Source organism: Mus pahari, chromosome 21, assembly GCF_900095145.1.
Source record: "Mus pahari chromosome 21, PAHARI_EIJ_v1.1, whole genome shotgun sequence".
Classification (NCBI taxonomy): Eukaryota; Metazoa; Chordata; class Mammalia; order Rodentia; family Muridae; genus Mus; species Mus pahari.
The window spans coordinates 53,098,195-53,114,929 of NC_034610.1; the positions used below are offsets into that span (position 1 = coordinate 53,098,195).

The 16,735-nt window shown below is 42.8% G+C and overlaps 1 protein-coding gene across 5 annotated transcripts in view; it reads right to left on the minus strand.

Moving 5' to 3' along the window:
• The window catches only part of Ncoa7 (nuclear receptor coactivator 7), a 154,567-nt gene that overhangs the window by 74,154 nt on the left and 63,678 nt on the right, over positions 1 to 16,735 (minus strand). For all 5 annotated transcript variants that reach the window (XM_021221000.2, XM_029532869.1, XM_029532873.1 and 2 more), the window contains one exon: positions 5,393 to 5,613. In XM_021221000.2, the coding sequence (XP_021076659.1) occupies positions 5,393 to 5,613 (221 nt within the window). The remainder of the gene's footprint in view (positions 1 to 5,392; positions 5,614 to 16,735) is intronic.

The following is a 16,735-nucleotide window of genomic DNA, read 5'->3' on the forward strand; positions in this document are numbered from 1 at the left end:
ACAGTGAGTTCCACGCCAGTCAGAGCCACACAGTGAGACACTGTCTTTAAATAATGTTTAAAAACATAATAATAGCTAATTTTAAAAGCATAGTAAGACACAGAATTATCAAACCATTTCTTTTAAAAAAACTATTCATTCTTATTTTATCTATGAGTGTTTGGGCTGCATGCATGTCTGTACCACATGCATACAGTATCTGAAGAGGCCAAAAAAGGGTATTGGATTCTCTGGAACTAGAGTTATAGATAGTCATGAAGTTCCATGAAGGTACTGGGAACTGAACCTGGGTCCACTGTAAGCTCAACAAATGTTCTTAGCCTCTAAGGCATCTCTCCACCCCCCTATATCACTTCTTAAGAGTTTATACGATATAAATAGAGTAAGTGAAAACAGTCCTATAGATTAGCAAATATAAATACAAGCACAGAAAGGTTGAATTCACTTGTTCCAGAAACATTCTGATATTTACCTACTTGGTGCTATGCTAGGTACTAGATCTCATACAAATTGTCTTAATGTGATTACTTCCTTTCCTACTCTTTTCTCAAAAAACAGAACAGAACATTTACAGAATCAGGACCACGTTGTTATAATGAGGCAAGTCTAGTGACTCAGTCTCTCCATAATATTCTTTTGCATGTTATCTCTGTGTAAGGAGATAGTAATGACGTATTGCCCAAGGCTTCAGTGAGTCACAGATAAATCTATTTGAAAAAAACAAAAACATTTTTCAAAATATCCTTCTTTAGTTCTGCGAAATTACATTGTATATGCAGCTGGAAGTAACTGCTTTCAACAAACTCTGTACTTGCATAATAAATATTCTTTTCACAAGGCCTTTGCTTTTGTTTTGTCATGCTATTAAATTCTGTTTTTTTCCTGTATGCTAATATTTGAAATAGTTCTTTAATGCATAAAATTCAACAAATACAGGAAACAATCCTGCAGGGCATCATGGCACAAGGAGGCAGAGGTAGGTGGATCGCTTGCTCTACATAGTGTATCCCAGGATAGCCAGAGCTACAGAGGCCCTGACTTAAGATAAAAGCATACAAGCAGGCAGGCAGGCAGGCAGCCAGCCAGACAGCCAGCCAGATAGACAGACAGGCAGGCAGACTGACAGACAGACAGGCAGGCAGACTGCTGTATACTTTCTGTACCCAGATAGGACAAACTCTCACCTATACCCTTTTCTATTATGCACTGCTAAGTTCATGTTGTCACTCAGCACCACTAGCTCATTTTTGCCTCTGTTCCTGGGATCGCTTCTTTTACATATAGATTTCACCTCACATCTGTAAATAGCAATAAACAGGCATTCCTAGGCCCCTTGAGAAAAATAATTTCATCTCTAAACACCTAAAATCCATTACAAAATCCCTTCTCATTCCTGAGGTTTTCAGTTTGTCTGTCATGTAGGGGCTGCTCTTTTTCTTCCGCATGCACTATACTAACTAGCATACACTGCTCTTCCTGTGAGCACTTCATTTCCCTAAGGGCTTGTCTCCGATCAGCATAGCCTATCTTCATCAATTCAGATTCGTCCCGAAAATAATGGCACTTCCCCCAACTTCCTTTGAGTTTTACCAGGCAAATCTAAATCCTTAGCAGACAAGATCCTCCCACTGTCAAGTCCCCTCAATCTGGCCACATAGGAGCAACACAGAAAGAAGCAGCCTGCTGGAACAGGAATGACTCTTGGCTCAAGGTCTGATGCTCCCCCTAGTGGTATAGAACTACATCCTGGGATAGGACTCTGAAAGGTCTCTTAGAGGCTAATCAAATCTGAGTGGGCTGAGTGGGCATTTGTCAACGATGGTCAAATGTGGTTAGAGCAAATGAAGCCTGAAATTTAGTGCCCCACCCAAAAGTTTGATCCCAGCACTGGATTCTCCTGATGAAATTCCCCAAATATCCAAGCCAGTGGCCATCACTGTCATTCTTGAGGGATGACATAACGGCATCTCTTTACTACTAACAAGGAAAACCACACAGCAATTTCAACTAAATGACATCACTGTTTACCAATATCCTGTAGACTTGTCCAGAAATGGAGCCAAATATTACAAGAGTATTCATTCATCTATATGTTTGATCTTCTACAGAATGCGCATTTAAAACACATCTGTCAGGATAGGGAGGTAACTGAGTAAAGTGCTTGAAGACCTGAGCTCCAATCTCTATTACCTAAATTAAGAAAATGTCTGGCCTGGAGGCTGAGGCACATGCCTTTAATCCCAGCACTCAGGAGTCAAAGGCAAATGGATCTCTGAATTTGAGGCCAGCCTGATCTACAGAGTGAGTTTCTCAAAGCCTACCCACTCCTCCACACATACATATACAAGACTGGAAGAGTGGCCCATTTTTATAATCTCAGCACCAGGAGGCAGAGCCAGGTAGAACTTTGAGGCTTCGAGGCTAGCCTACCAGATGAGTTACAGGCCAGTGAGAGACCCTGTACAAAATACAAGGTGGATGGCGATGAACAGCACCCAAGATTGGCCTCAACTCACACAAATGAACACAGATATGTCCATCATATACACAGACACACGCACAAAGAGCACCTGTCAAGGTGGAGACACTATAGGGTCTAAACCATCTGCAACCAGAGGATGGTTACACTGCACTGAGGAGGGACAGTGCTTGTCAAGGTCATGCTAAACTGCACCGAGGTGGGACAGTGCTTGTCAAGGTTATCCTGCACTGCACTGAGGTGGGACAGTGCTTGTCAAGGTCATCCTGCACTGCACTGACCATCCATGAAAATGGTCGAGAACTGGCTTGGCCTGGACAGAGATAGGAAGGAAGTGTCAGAACAGAAAGTAACTGAACGTATTTTGTGAGATCATAGTGAATAAGCAGGATAAAGACAGACAGGGATGTTATTTTAAATTCAACAACACACTTTCAACAGATTCTCCTACAGTAGAAACAAACAAAGCAAGAAGTCAATCAAAATAGGACTCAATACAACTTTCTTCTCTTCTTCTCAGAAGTAGTGGACTATACTGATGTTTTACATTTTAAGTGTAAGCTTATTAATTACTTGAGAGCCTCATTCACTAGGGTGGAATTACAGTGTTTACAAACACATTGTATTGATGACTTGACATTAATGGCCCCCAACTTAGCCATAGGTCACTTGTCCTCTTCAGTACTCGCAGCCCCATGGTCATGGCTGAGAGCAGATTCCTCATCTGTCTGTTAGATCAATGCATATGAAGCAGCTCTCACTGCTACCTTAGTGCAGTGCAGGATGGCCTTGAGAAACACTGTCTTACCTCAGTGCAGTGCAGGATGACCTTGACAAGTACTGCCCCACCTCAGTGAAGTGTAGCATGACCTTGACAAGCACTGTCCCACCTCTGTACAGTGCAGCATGACTTTGACAAACACTGTCTTACCTCAGTGCAGTGCAGGATGACCTTGATAAGCACCATCCTACCTCTGTGCAGTGTAGCATGACCTTGACAAACACTGTCTTACCTCAGTGCAGTGCAGGATGACCTTGAAAAACGCTGTCCCACCTCAGTGCAGTGTAGCATGTCCTTGACAAGCACTGTCCCACCTCAGTGCAGTACAGGATGACCTTGAGAAACACTGTCTTACCTCAGTGTAGTGCAAGATGACCTTGACAAGCACTGTCCCACCTCAGTGCAGTGCATACAATGCACCTCACCAAAGCATCTTAAGGGAGGAAGGGGTTAAGCACACTCACAGTTTACTGTAAAGGACATTCTGATGGGAAGTCAAGGTGTGGGAGCCTGAAGCAGCTGGTCATGCTGCCTCCTCAGCCAGGAAGAAGAGAGGAGTGGGTATTTGTGTTCAAGGAATGGAACTGCCCGTTTTTAAGATGGATCTTTCCACCTCAGTTAACCTAATCAAAAGAATCCTTGGAAAACATGCCGATAGGCTAACTACCGCCTTGCAGATGTGCCCTGGAGGCTTGCATCCTAGGTGATTTCAGAGCCTATTAAAGCACACACGGACCACCATACGCGTGGCATTAGGCCCACTAAGAAGTTACCGTAAACACAGTAAACGACGTTCCTCTGCAAGTCCATCACGATCCGGACCACGATTATTCGGGGTCTGCCTACCATTTTGCACTACTTCATCTCATGGCTTTAGCTGCGGGCTGCTCTCTGAGCACTGCTCCATCCTTTTCCCTCTTTGCCTAGCCATATCAAACCAAATTTCTGATCCTTAATACCCTCTCCTTGCGCTCTTTGAACTATACTCACACCTGCATATGACAGAACAGTCGGTATGAGGTGGGTACAGCTACTTGTGTAAGCCGTTATTCCCCATGCACTTGCAGCAATGGCTAGTTTAAGAAACCCTAAATGAGGGGGTTTGTGTTTCGTGGTTGTTTCTAGCTTACACACACTAGGCCTCGTCTCCTCCAAACATGACAATCACTACTCTTAGTACTTTTATGGACCTATGTATAACCACTAAGGAAGAGAAATAAACCTGGCTCAGTGGGCAAAGTGCCTGCTGTACAATTGGGGGCCTGAATTTTGATTCCCAAAACCCATGTAAAAAGCTGAACCTAGTGATAGTCTCCTGAAACTCCAGGGCCGTGAGGCAGAGACAGGAGGACTCCTGGAAGCAGGCCAGCCAGTCCAGAGAGTGACTTCAGGCTCAGTGAGACCTGGTCTTAAAAGTAAAGGAGAGAGCAATAGAAGATTCTGAAGTCAACTTCTGATCCCTAGCAACCACATCTACACACACACACACACACACACACACACACACACACACACAGACAGACAGACAGACAGACACACACACACACATACACACCAACCAAAACATGAGAAAAAAGTGCATTTCTCCTACAGGGAAAATGTTCATCAGCACAAAGCATGTGACAGACACACTACTAAATGACAAATGTCCAACGGTGAGTGGAGTATGTGAGTTCACAGGTATCCTTTCATATCATATAACATATACAATAAGAGTCAGGGACATGGAGTACTTACTCTATATGTTGGACTGTTGTCATAATGTTAGCTCATAAATTGTAATTTTTGAAAAGTCTTTACAGATTTTACTGTTTTGAGGGTGGAAGTTCTGTTTCCATTTTGAGATATGGTTGGGCTTATCTACCCATGTAGAACAGGCTAGCCTGAGCTCCCCATGTTGACCAGGTTGGCTTCAAATTTGTGATGACCACATCTAGCTTACAAGTTATTACAATTTGTTGTTGCTTTTGCTGTTATAGCTTTGAGACAGGGCCTTAGTAACCTGGGCTGGCTTCCGTTTCCATTCCTCTGGCTTCTTTGTCCTGAGCGCGGAGATTTTAGTTCTATGCCACCAGGCTCAGCCTATGACAGCTTTTTAAAGAAAATACTTCCACGGTGTCACAAGTACTCACCAACACTGTAGTACCTCTTCAGTTCCGTGCGCCTGATTTCCTTTAACTGATTATTTTTTCTCTTCTTTTTGTCATCAGTGCTATGGTCCCCCTCTGCTGCGGTGTTGAATTTGTCTTGTTCCAAAATGTCTGAATTAGCATCATCTTTCCCGGAACGACTCTTCAAGGCCGCAGCTGAAACGATCTCGGCATTTTGTTTGGTTTGTTTTTTCTTTTTTAGTCTATGAATGAAAAGGGGGAAAGTTGTTACATGCCATCCTAATTTTATGCTGTGGGACTCTAAAATGGAATCGTCTGATATATAAAACACTCTCTGATATTCTCTCTGCCTGTGTCTCTCTGTCTGTGTCTGTCTGTCTGTCTGTCTGTCTGTCTGTCTGTCTGTCTGTCTGTCTCTCTCTCCTCTTCTTTTTCTCCTTCTTCTTGACAAGCACACAGTCTGGCTCCAAGTGCTGCTGGGCTTACAGGCTGATAGGCCTGGGTCTCCCTCCACCTTTCTTGTGGTAGAACTGGGGACTGAATCCAGGTGTTAGACATGACAGGCAAGCATGCAACCACTGAGCTTTATCCTCAGTTCTGTTTTCACTTAAAAAGAAGGAAGAGGAAGAAGGGGAGGAGGGAAAAGGAGGAGGAGATACTAGTTTAAAGACAGAGTCTCATAAAATTATTCCAGTTATATTTCTTTTCTAGTCACGTACATACTCTACCATGAAGACCAGGGGATCTTTGCTCAAATTTGTATCAACAATAATAAATCTCAGAGAAAGTATGGGATACGTTCTAAATCTAAGAAAAATGACATTTTTCTATAGGCTCTCAAATTATGAGTATTGTTATTAAACCGAGATACAGTAACCCATCTATAAGGCCTCATTTGGGGCATTGCATGTTTTTAAAAGTGTGATTTTCTGTTCTACCCAAGAACTGAGAGACAAGCAGGTATGAAACGTGTTTTATACTGGCTTAAAGGCAGGATCAAGAATTATAACACCTGACTCTGGTTTGTGTAACTCTTTCCTTTATATAGATAAGAGCCCTACAGGGCTACATCTCTTGAGGTCTAAAACTCCATAGTAACAGGATGGAATAGACACTAGGGGCAATCATTGTGATTACTAATATGAGCACTGGCTAATAACTTAGTGAACACATTCCATGCTTTTAGTTACTCCCAAGACCAAGGTGTATGAACTGAAGATAATCATTATTCACTGAAACTAGCCCCTACAAATGTGTCCCAAGAAATGCATACTCTGCAATGGGCTGGTGTGCACCCTCTAGTGAGCAAGTCCTTGAGAAGGTTTGTGTTCTGCAGAGCATAAGCTCTTCCATAACGCCTCTAACGTCTTGAACCTGGGCACTATGTTTAACTGCCTCCGTAAAAAGACTTCAGATTTGAAGTTTGCATTCTGTTACACAGTTCTCTCGCCTTGTGCTCCACAGCTGAAGACAACACCTACACAGCTTATTGAACATGGGGAAGTCAAGCTGGAACCTACATAGAGTCTTCACCCCTTTGAGCTAGCATCTTTGGTCCAGGCAGGAAAGTACTCTGTATACTACCAAAAGAGAAAGATACAACACTAACCCAGCTACAAATCCTTGGATCTACAATGGTGTCCTGCCCGCAAGATACGCTAGTGAGACGAGGGAGTAACCAACCAACGTCTGATTTGACTTAAGACCCACTCCTTGATATGGAATCTATATCCAAAGATTTTTTGAGTGACCAAGAACCTGAGACTAGACAGCCCAGGGACCTAGGGTAAAGAGGGAAAAAGAGAAGAAAAATAGCAATAAAATGAATAATAAATAAAATGGAATACACATAGATCAGTGCCTTACTCAGCCATCATCAATCAGAAGCTTGCTTCTGCCTCAGATGGCAACAAATACAGAGACCCACAGCCAAACACTATGCAGAGAATGAGTGACTTTGGAACACTCAGCCCTAAAAGAGATGATGGCATCAAATCTCTCCATTCAGGGCTCAGGGAACCATGTAGAAGAGGAGGCTGGAAACACATAAGAGCCAGAGGTGATGGAGAACACTAAGAAAATGAAAACAAAGCCCTTGTACATATGAATTCACCAAGACTGAGGCAGCATTCACTAGGCATGTATGAGTCTGTACAAGATGGAGGGGTCCTAAAGCTGAAAGAAGTGGGCAAATGTGCCAAGGAAGCCAGTTGTCAGATTCTCATTTACTTGGATACATGGTCTAAAAGACAAGACAGCTGGGAAAATGTGCGGAGGAGTACACAACTCGTCTCTTTGTTTGCTTGTCTGAACACACACACACACACACACACACACACACAATGAACACACACAACTACAAATTAAATTCAGGGAACTACAATAAGAGGTTATTTTCAGTGAGCACATGATTACTTTCTATCAGGTTTTAAGCCATTCTATTGGTAAAAGAATAGGCTGCTCTTCATGAAGTTAGGTCTGCCTCTACTAAAATAAAACTTTTCTGATCAAATTACCATTTGAAGCTTAACTTGCCTTGCCCTGGCTCTGTGGAGAGATCAAGGATCTCTTTGTAAGGTGTGGTTTCTGTAAAGACCTTACTTCTTTCTCAAAATACTGGTTGTAGGTAGGTAGGCTGATCCTGCTCTATGCATGAGCTCATCAAACTCGCTTGAAATGAGCCTTTCACATCATTCAAAACTGACTTTTTTTTTTTTCTAGAAGAAAGCAGATTCATAAAATTAGCTCTGCATCTATCTCCTGAGACACTGTTTCCCTCATGTTCTGGATTTTTCCTCTTGATGTCCCCGTTTCACCCTCTCCCGGTGATAATTAAATCCACTCTGATCTGGGGCATATGTTTTGATGAGCAGCAGCAGTGTTTGGGAACATCTCATTAGACACTAATTTTCACTCGTGGAAATTAGAAAATGGGATATATTGTTTTGTTTATCTTTGTCTCTCTCTTTCTTTACAGAATATTATTGTCAATGGTATAGCCAAACAGTTGTTACTTCAGAAGGGGAAAAAATGCTAGAAAATAGCAATACCAAACTGGTTTAGAATAAAACAGAGTACATTTTAGTGCTTTAGAATTTCTAAAATCAGTTTTTGTTTTGAATAGAGTAATCTGTTGTTTTAGACATTATCATTATAATTATCTGAAACATTGTGGTCTTGCAGCTGAAAATCGGAGGAGTTCCTGGAACCCTGATAGGAAGCCCTTAATCCCAGACACAGGAATAGACACTTACCACCTTTCCCAAGGCTGAGGAGCTGGCAGCCTGATGAGAGTGGCCAAATTAATAGTCCTCAGACTCTGCTTTCTGGAGCTTTTTAAGTTTTCTCTTTTGTTTTTAAGAGTTGGCATCTAACACAGTAACTTCAGTTTCACATTAGGGATTTTCTATAGCTGAACTGAGATAAACTGGAGCAAATGTCTTGTAGAAAACCAAACTCCTTTATTTCATTGAGCGTGTGTGTGTGTGTGTGTGTGTGTGTGTGTGTGTGTGTGTATGCTTAAGCTACATGTATATTTCTGTGTGGAGGTTTGCATATGTATGTGCACTTATGTGTGCATGTGTGTGAAGGCCAGAGTTCAGCACTCAGCATACTCTTTGATAACTGGCCACCTTATGTTTTGAGAAAGGGCTTCTCATTGGGCCTGGAGCTCTTCTACAGAACACTGGACTACATTCCGCATTTGACTGCTCCAGGCATTCACTTAGATTGCACTTTCTTTAAAAGGAACCACAGGTACAAGAACAACCGTTCTTATCTTTCTCTCCCACTGTTCCATCTAAACCCCATCCCTTCCAGCTGCTTAACCTCCCAAGCAAGTCTAGCTCTCTTCCTGTTCTCCCAATGTCACCTGCTTTGCCTGGATGTCTTGTCCAATACTATCACTGTTTGTTTTATTATTAAAGTGATATTATATTGTACTACAACATTCTAACTGTAGAAAAGTCAGAATAAGTCTTGAGTGCGATGACTAGGGGAGCTAATGGGAAAGCTAGAACCAAGGGGCGATGTCTTGCTGTGTGTCTGCCTCCTCGCTGGGGGTGCACAGAGCGCCACCAGCCCAATGCTGGGTGGATTGCTGTAGTTCCCAGTTGCCTGTGTACCAGGTGCTGCTGGCACAGTTAGGAGTTGGAAATGCTGGGGGGGGGGGGGTTCCAGGTAGGCATTTCCCCTCAGGGTGTTCCCACATGCCTGGCAGAGCACAGGACAGGGGTGGATCCCAGTTTGGCTCCGAGTAAGTGCCTAGAATATGGAGGAGCTGGGAAAGAAGGCCTTCTAGAGAAGACCTTCCACCCCCACCCCGTGTGATCCTTAATGGAGAAAAGGTCTTGATTGTTGAAACTGCTTTAGTAGATGGTGAATGAGAATGCATATACCTTACTCAGGATGAACCAGGAATTAAAGACCTTTTGCCAGGTAGAATACCCAAGTCGGGAAGTTCAGTGGCTGAATACTCAGGGGCCTATCTAAATGCCTCATTAGCTTGGAGAACTAGCAGGTTTTTATGCTACCTGATTTTTCTCAGGTAGAAGCCCAAGTGTTGGGGCTTAGAATATCTTCCAGATGAGGTCAGAAAAGAAGAAAACCTGTTAACAAGGGAGTCTCTCATTTTGAGCAGAACTCAGAGGCAATCTGGTCTTGGTGGACTTTGACCTTAATTAGCAGTTTTCCCACAGGGAGATGATAGTGATAGACCTTTCCCAAGAGCAAAGTGAGTCTGAACTTCCTATCTTCTTAAGGTGGCATTCAGAAGAGCTTGTTTACAGTAGGTTTTTTGTTTGTTTGTTTACAGTAAAGCAAAAGGGACTCGCATGATATAAGCATATCTCGTTCTCTCCCTATCACTGTCCTTGCCAAAGCTAGCAGAACAACTTGGTGATACTGTTAAATAATCTGTATAGCTGAATGAAACCAGCTTCCTAAAGTATAGAAAATGAGTTTGCGACACTGGCATGTATCAGAAATGGCTTTGAAAAACTTCCTCTCTGACTCTATAGTCCCTGGGGGTGGAGGTGGGGGTGGGGGGCAAGGCAGAGAGCAACACAGTGGTGTGAAACTAAAGCACACACTGGCCCCTGCAGTGAGCATCCTGAGGCAAGGACTTCTACGGTTAATGGATGTTTGAGGTTGAGGGAGGGCTCACCATGGTTACTACTTCATTACTGCTTTGTGAACGGGCAACTACACCATGTGTAGTGTGGTGGAGAAACCAGAGAGAAAAGAGATGCTGAATGGTTTGGCCATTATAAAGAGAATTGGAGATAGGAGGGTGGAGGGTGGAGAGGAAGAGTCTGGTGTGAGCAGCTTGAGGTCATAAGTCCCAGCCTGTGTTGCCAGTGAGGCCCATGTCTGGGTTGGTGACCATTCAGCAGCAGGGATCTGTGTTGATGTCCATGTCTCATATTAACAATAAAGATCACGTGGACGTCCCTGGTCTGGACTACCTCCTGGGACCATATTGATATCCAGGGGCTGTGCAGAGCTGGCCTCACTCGTCGCTGGCTTCAAACTCAAGAGAGTGGGCCCTGTACTTCAACTTGGAAGCACAGTAGAGCTGGCAATGGTGGTGTGGGTGAGGGGAATCCAGCCCCATGGGCATGAGAGCAGGAGAGCTGGCCTAGCCCCTTTCCAGATGTGGCACTGGGTGAGCCTGGGCAGTGCTGGAGAGTTTGCCCTGGTGGTGTGGGTATGGGAGAGCTGATGTAAGACTCTAGTGAGCCTTAGCTCACCGGAGAACCCCCATCCCCACCCCCAGTGAACAACTCAGAGCTGGGGAATCTATGCAAAACCAAGAGGAATTTTGTTGTTCCAGCATGGTGGGTTCGCCCTACACAGGAAGGAGAGAGAGAGAAAGGACCCTCACAAAGGCGAGTTTTCAATCCAGTTTTCAGAGCAGCAGCCATTAGGCACAATGTGATTGGCAGAGAAGTGTGACTTTTAAATTGACTGGTCTTTAGGGAATGAAGTGGCATGGACTTCCCTTGTCTGTAGGTGGCCAAAGGTTGAGGAATGTGTCTATGTGTTCTGGGCCTCCCCCACCAGCAGGTGGCAGATGGTCAGTCCTCCCTCTGTGGTCTGAGGAATGTAATTAGCCTTTCCCTTCTGGAGGGGAGGGGTCTGGTGGAATTTCCCAAAGTTCCTGAACTGACCTCTTCACTGACAGGCTGACCAACCAAGCTACCTCCCAGGCCCAGATTAGGGGCTTTGGGCTAGCCTGCCCTAACATCTACTTCATCTATGAACTGAGTGTGTGAAAGGGTCACTCTTACAGATCCAAAGCTGCAGGAGTTCCAGGGCACAAGACAACAGGCTATCTGAGAGGCGTCTCAGTAAGGATCCCGTACTGAGAGTGTAGCAGAAGCCAGAGGCTTCTAACCAGACCGACGACTCCTTGCAAGAGCATTTGCAAGTAAAGCTGTGTGGACACACAGTGACACACTGCAGCTACCATAACCAGATGCTTTCTTGTGTTTTAATTTTTATTATTTTTGCTTTTTACTTTCTTGTGGGGGAAGGAGAGGAGGTGGGTGGCAAGGGCAGAGGGGCAGATACAAAGGGATGGGGAGATGAGAGGAACTGGGGTGCGTGATGTGAAGCTTAAAAATTATCAATAAAAAGTTAATATAAAAATAATGTATTTCAAGTGCTTAATGGATCTACACTAGTAGTAAAATGGGAGAAAACGTAGTCCTCCCACTGCCGGCAGCTCTGACCATAGCTGCTGCAGCGCCCCTGGCAGAGGTTAGCGGAGAAGGGAAGATGAGAATTGTATTCAAAGACCAATGAGTATGCGCCTGGGCTACGTCTACAGGCTACATGAACACACACTCATGGAAGTGAGCTTACAAAAAAATAAAAATAATAAAGACAGAGAGAGGAGAATGAGAATTTTTTCATTGTATTTTCTTTTTCTGGTTTTAAACTTTTATACCATGTATAAGAGGTATCTAAATTTTTAAATATTTACAGAAGTCTTAAAGAGTTTTTCCTTCCATAAGAACTTAGCATATACATTTTGCCCAAAAGTTGAGTTTTTACATTTTCATAAAGATTATCAATAAAACCTTTAATGCCTTTAATCCTAGCACTCAGGAGGGAGAGACAGTTGGGTCTCCGTGAGTTTGAGGTCAGCCTAGTCTACAGGGAGAATTCCAGGAGAGCCAGGGTTTCATACAGGGACCTCATCTCTAAAGTAGAAAAGAAAACTTTGGAAGGTAGAAAAATAGCCCAGTGGTTAAGAGTGCTGGTTGCTCTTTTAGAGGACCTGGGTTTTATTTTATTCCCAGAATCACATGGCAGATCAGAATATTCTTTAACTCCAGTTCCAAGGGATACACCCCCTGCCCCCCCTGACTTCTTGAGGTACTTGAGGTATATGCTACGGAGACATACATGTAGGCAGAATACTCATACACATAAATAAAAAGAAATAAATCTTCAAGAAGAGAGAAAGAAAGAAAGAAAGAAAGAAAGAAAGAAAGGAAAAGAAAAGAAAAGAAAAGAAAGAAAGAAAAGAAAGAAAGGAGGGAGGGAAGGAGGGAACTGTTGGCATCAGGACCTCCTAAACCTATGACATCACATAGGCAACAGTGTGACCTACAGACCTATTACCAAGACAACAGCTACCATATTCCCAGAATCCACTTAGCTCACCCCCCACCTTTACCAGCGTCATTTTCCATATAAATACGGGGAACGCCCCTCCATCTCTCTCTTTCCCCCTTCTCTTTTTGCAACTACCCCCCCCCCCCAAATAAACCTCTCACAGGTGGAACTGCTTGGGCCTAGTGTGCTGTGTTCAGACACAAGCCAGAATTTTAACACATCAAAAACCTTGGGAGATCTTTCTTTTAACAGAAGCTAAGGGGCTGATTTACAAAACTGGCTTCCTTACATGTATGTTACAAATGCAAAAGGCAGGCAATTTTATCTTTGTCTCATAGATAAGAAAGGCTAAGAAAAGCTGGAACTGTTTCCCAAGGTCACAGGGCAGAGTCTAGCTGTGGAGCAGGCGTTCACAAGTCAAGGCTAGCTCCACTGTCGTAGGCTGGCAGGCTGCTGTCCTAAGGGTGCTTATACAGCACTGTCTCCTTTGAATTTACTGTATGATGGACTGGGCTGGGGAATTCTATGAACTCTTTGAAGAAGGGATGGTCTCGTGGTCTTGGCAAGGTTGATGAAGAGCTCAAATTTGATTTGAATACAGATCTGGGTTCTGGCCTTGGTCCATTCAGTAATTAGCTCTGTGACTTCCTTTGGAATCATAGCAAAGTAAGCAGAGACAAGGGACTGAGATTTCATTTAAGGTCTTGCCCGATTTTAACAGTTATAGTTGGCTGGGAAAATTAGGAAATATGTTAAAGCTATTCTGATGTATATAAAAAAATATTTTTAAATCTACAGTAAACCTACTCAAAAGTCTTACACTTCTCTGAGTTTGCCTTAAGACTCACATTTGGTGTATTTCCTTTCCATTGTAGAAGTCCCAATCTTGGGAAAGTCCAGAATGCAATAGGCTGTATCAACTATGTATAAAATCTCTCAAAAAACAAAAATAATAACAAGATAAGCCAACAACAACAACAACAACAACACACCTGCTGCTCTACAATTTGAGGCTAATGCTTTAGGAAGAAAGATGTAAAATTCCAAAATTGATCAACCATGGGAGATGTGTAGTGAGTTCTTTTAATACAAAACTTGTCCCAACATAAAAGACGTAGTCAATTATAACATTAGTTTATGAAAAATGTTACATAATTCTAGTGTTACTTCATCTTGTGAAAATAAATGAAAAGTACAATAAAACCCGCCCAGACCAACTACACACAGGTATACGCACACAAGTAAACACACACACAGGTAAAGACACAGGTAAATACACACACAGACACACAGTTAAACACACACAGGTAAACATACACACAGGTAAAGACACAGGTAAACACATACACACAAGTAAACACACACAGGTAAATACACACAAGTAAACACACAAAGGTAAACACACACAGGTAATACACACACAGGTAATACACACACAGGTAATACACACACAGGTAATACACACACAGGTAAACATACACACAGGTAAACACACAGGTAAACATACACACACAAGTAAACACACAAAGGTAAACACACACAGGTAATACACACACAGGTAAACACACACACAGGAAAATACACACAGGTAAACACACACAGGTAATACACACACAGGTAAACATACACACAGGTAAACACACACAGGTAAACACATACAGGTAAACACATACACAGGTAAACACACACACACAGGTAAACACACACAGGTAGATACACACAAGTAAACACACAGGTAAACATACACAGACACACAGGTAAACACATACAGGTAAACACACACAGGTAAACACACAGGTAAACACACAGGTAAATATACACACAGACACACAGGTAATACACACACAGGTAAACACATACAGGTAAACACATACACAGGTAAACACACACACAGGTAAATACACACACAGACACACAGGTAATACACACACAGGTAAACACATACACAGGTAAACACACACAGGTAAACACACAGGTAAATATACACACACAGACACACAGGTAAAAACACATACAGGTAAACACACACACAGGTAAACACACAGGTAAATACACACACAGACACACAGGTAAAAACACATACAGGTAAACACATACACAGGTAAACACACACACAGGTAAATACACACACANACACAGGTAAACACACACACAGGTAAATACACACACAGACACACAGGTAAACACACACACAGGTAAACACACAGGTAAATACACACACAGACACACAGGTAAAAACACATACACAGGTAAACACACGCAGGTAGGTTTTGGTGGATTTGGGATTCCAGTTGCCCACTGAGGACAGTAGAACTTCCATAATTATATAATTTGGTGCTGAATTCTTTCAAAATGAGGTGGGGACATCTTTTGTAATCACAAAAGCAAGAACCAATAGAAAGATAATAAGTATCAGCAGCTATGGTAACGTTTTCCCAACTCTGGCTTATTGGTGTATCCTTCCTTCTGACCTTAACTGTTGCAGTGAATTTGTGGCCAGCACCGCACCCTGCCCTACTCTTTCCTGATTATCAGAGGCAGCTGATCTATCTCCCTTAAGGGACTTTGCTCTGTCCCTCTATTCTTTGGCTACACCCTGTCACCTTCTGACCTACAGAAGGTTTTTTAAGCCTGACTCTTACCACATCTAAGTTCGAGAAAGCAAGGGAATGAGGCCAGCCATTGTATAAAATCATTTGTGCTCCAATAATCTTTCATTCCTTGGGTGTACATCTTTGGCAAGTTACTAAATCTAGGCCTTGAGATACAAATTAACTTTGGTTTGTTTTTGTGATGGTTAAATGGTACGGGAAGATCTGTTATTGAACACACCCTGTGCTTGGTTCATAACAGCTGGAAAACAGGAGCTCTGTCTCTGCTGTTGCTGTTTTTGTTTTACTGGGAGATTTGTAAGGATCCAAGTCCACAAGAGAACATAAAAAGCACAGCCCAGACAACACAAAGAAGGTGCTCAGCAGCTCATTGGCATAAATGCAGGCTGGCATTCTTTTTCTCAGTCTGTATAAATTCTTAACTTTGTTGTGAATGTCGTCACGGACAGACTACCCGTCATTTCTAAAAGAGCACCACTTCTTACATTCTAGTTCATTTTATAGTTATATAAATTAGAAGTTCAGTTTTTCTAAAAATCCAAACTTGTGATGTTTGTTAACTATAATCAAACTTAAGGGGGGGCTCGTTTTTTAAAAATCACTTGAGGAGCTAGAGAGAGCTCTGCAGTTAACAACAAATATTGCTTGTGCAAAAGACCCAAGTTTGACACCTATGTTGCACAGCTCACGACTACCTGTAACTCCAAATGCCCTCTTTTAGCCTCTGAGGTTTACACACACACACACACACACACACACACACCACAAATAAATAAGTTGGGGCTGGCAAGATGGCTCAGNGGTTAAGAGCACTGTCTGCTCTTCTGAAGGTCCCGAGTTCAAATCCCAGTCACCACATGGTGGCTCACAACCATCCTTAATGAGATCTAATGCCCTCTTCTGGTACGTCTGAAGACAGCTACAGTGTATTTATTTATTTATGTCAATATGTCTTTATTTTTCATGGGCAATGCCAGGCTGTTTTCTATAGAGTGATGCTGATGGACACTAGCAGCAGCATGGGAAGGATCCACCTAGATTTCTTCATAGGCTTATCTGCACTTGGTTTTGGCTGACTACCTGCCATTTCAGCTAGTCTGACAGGGATATAGTGCAGTGCTCATCT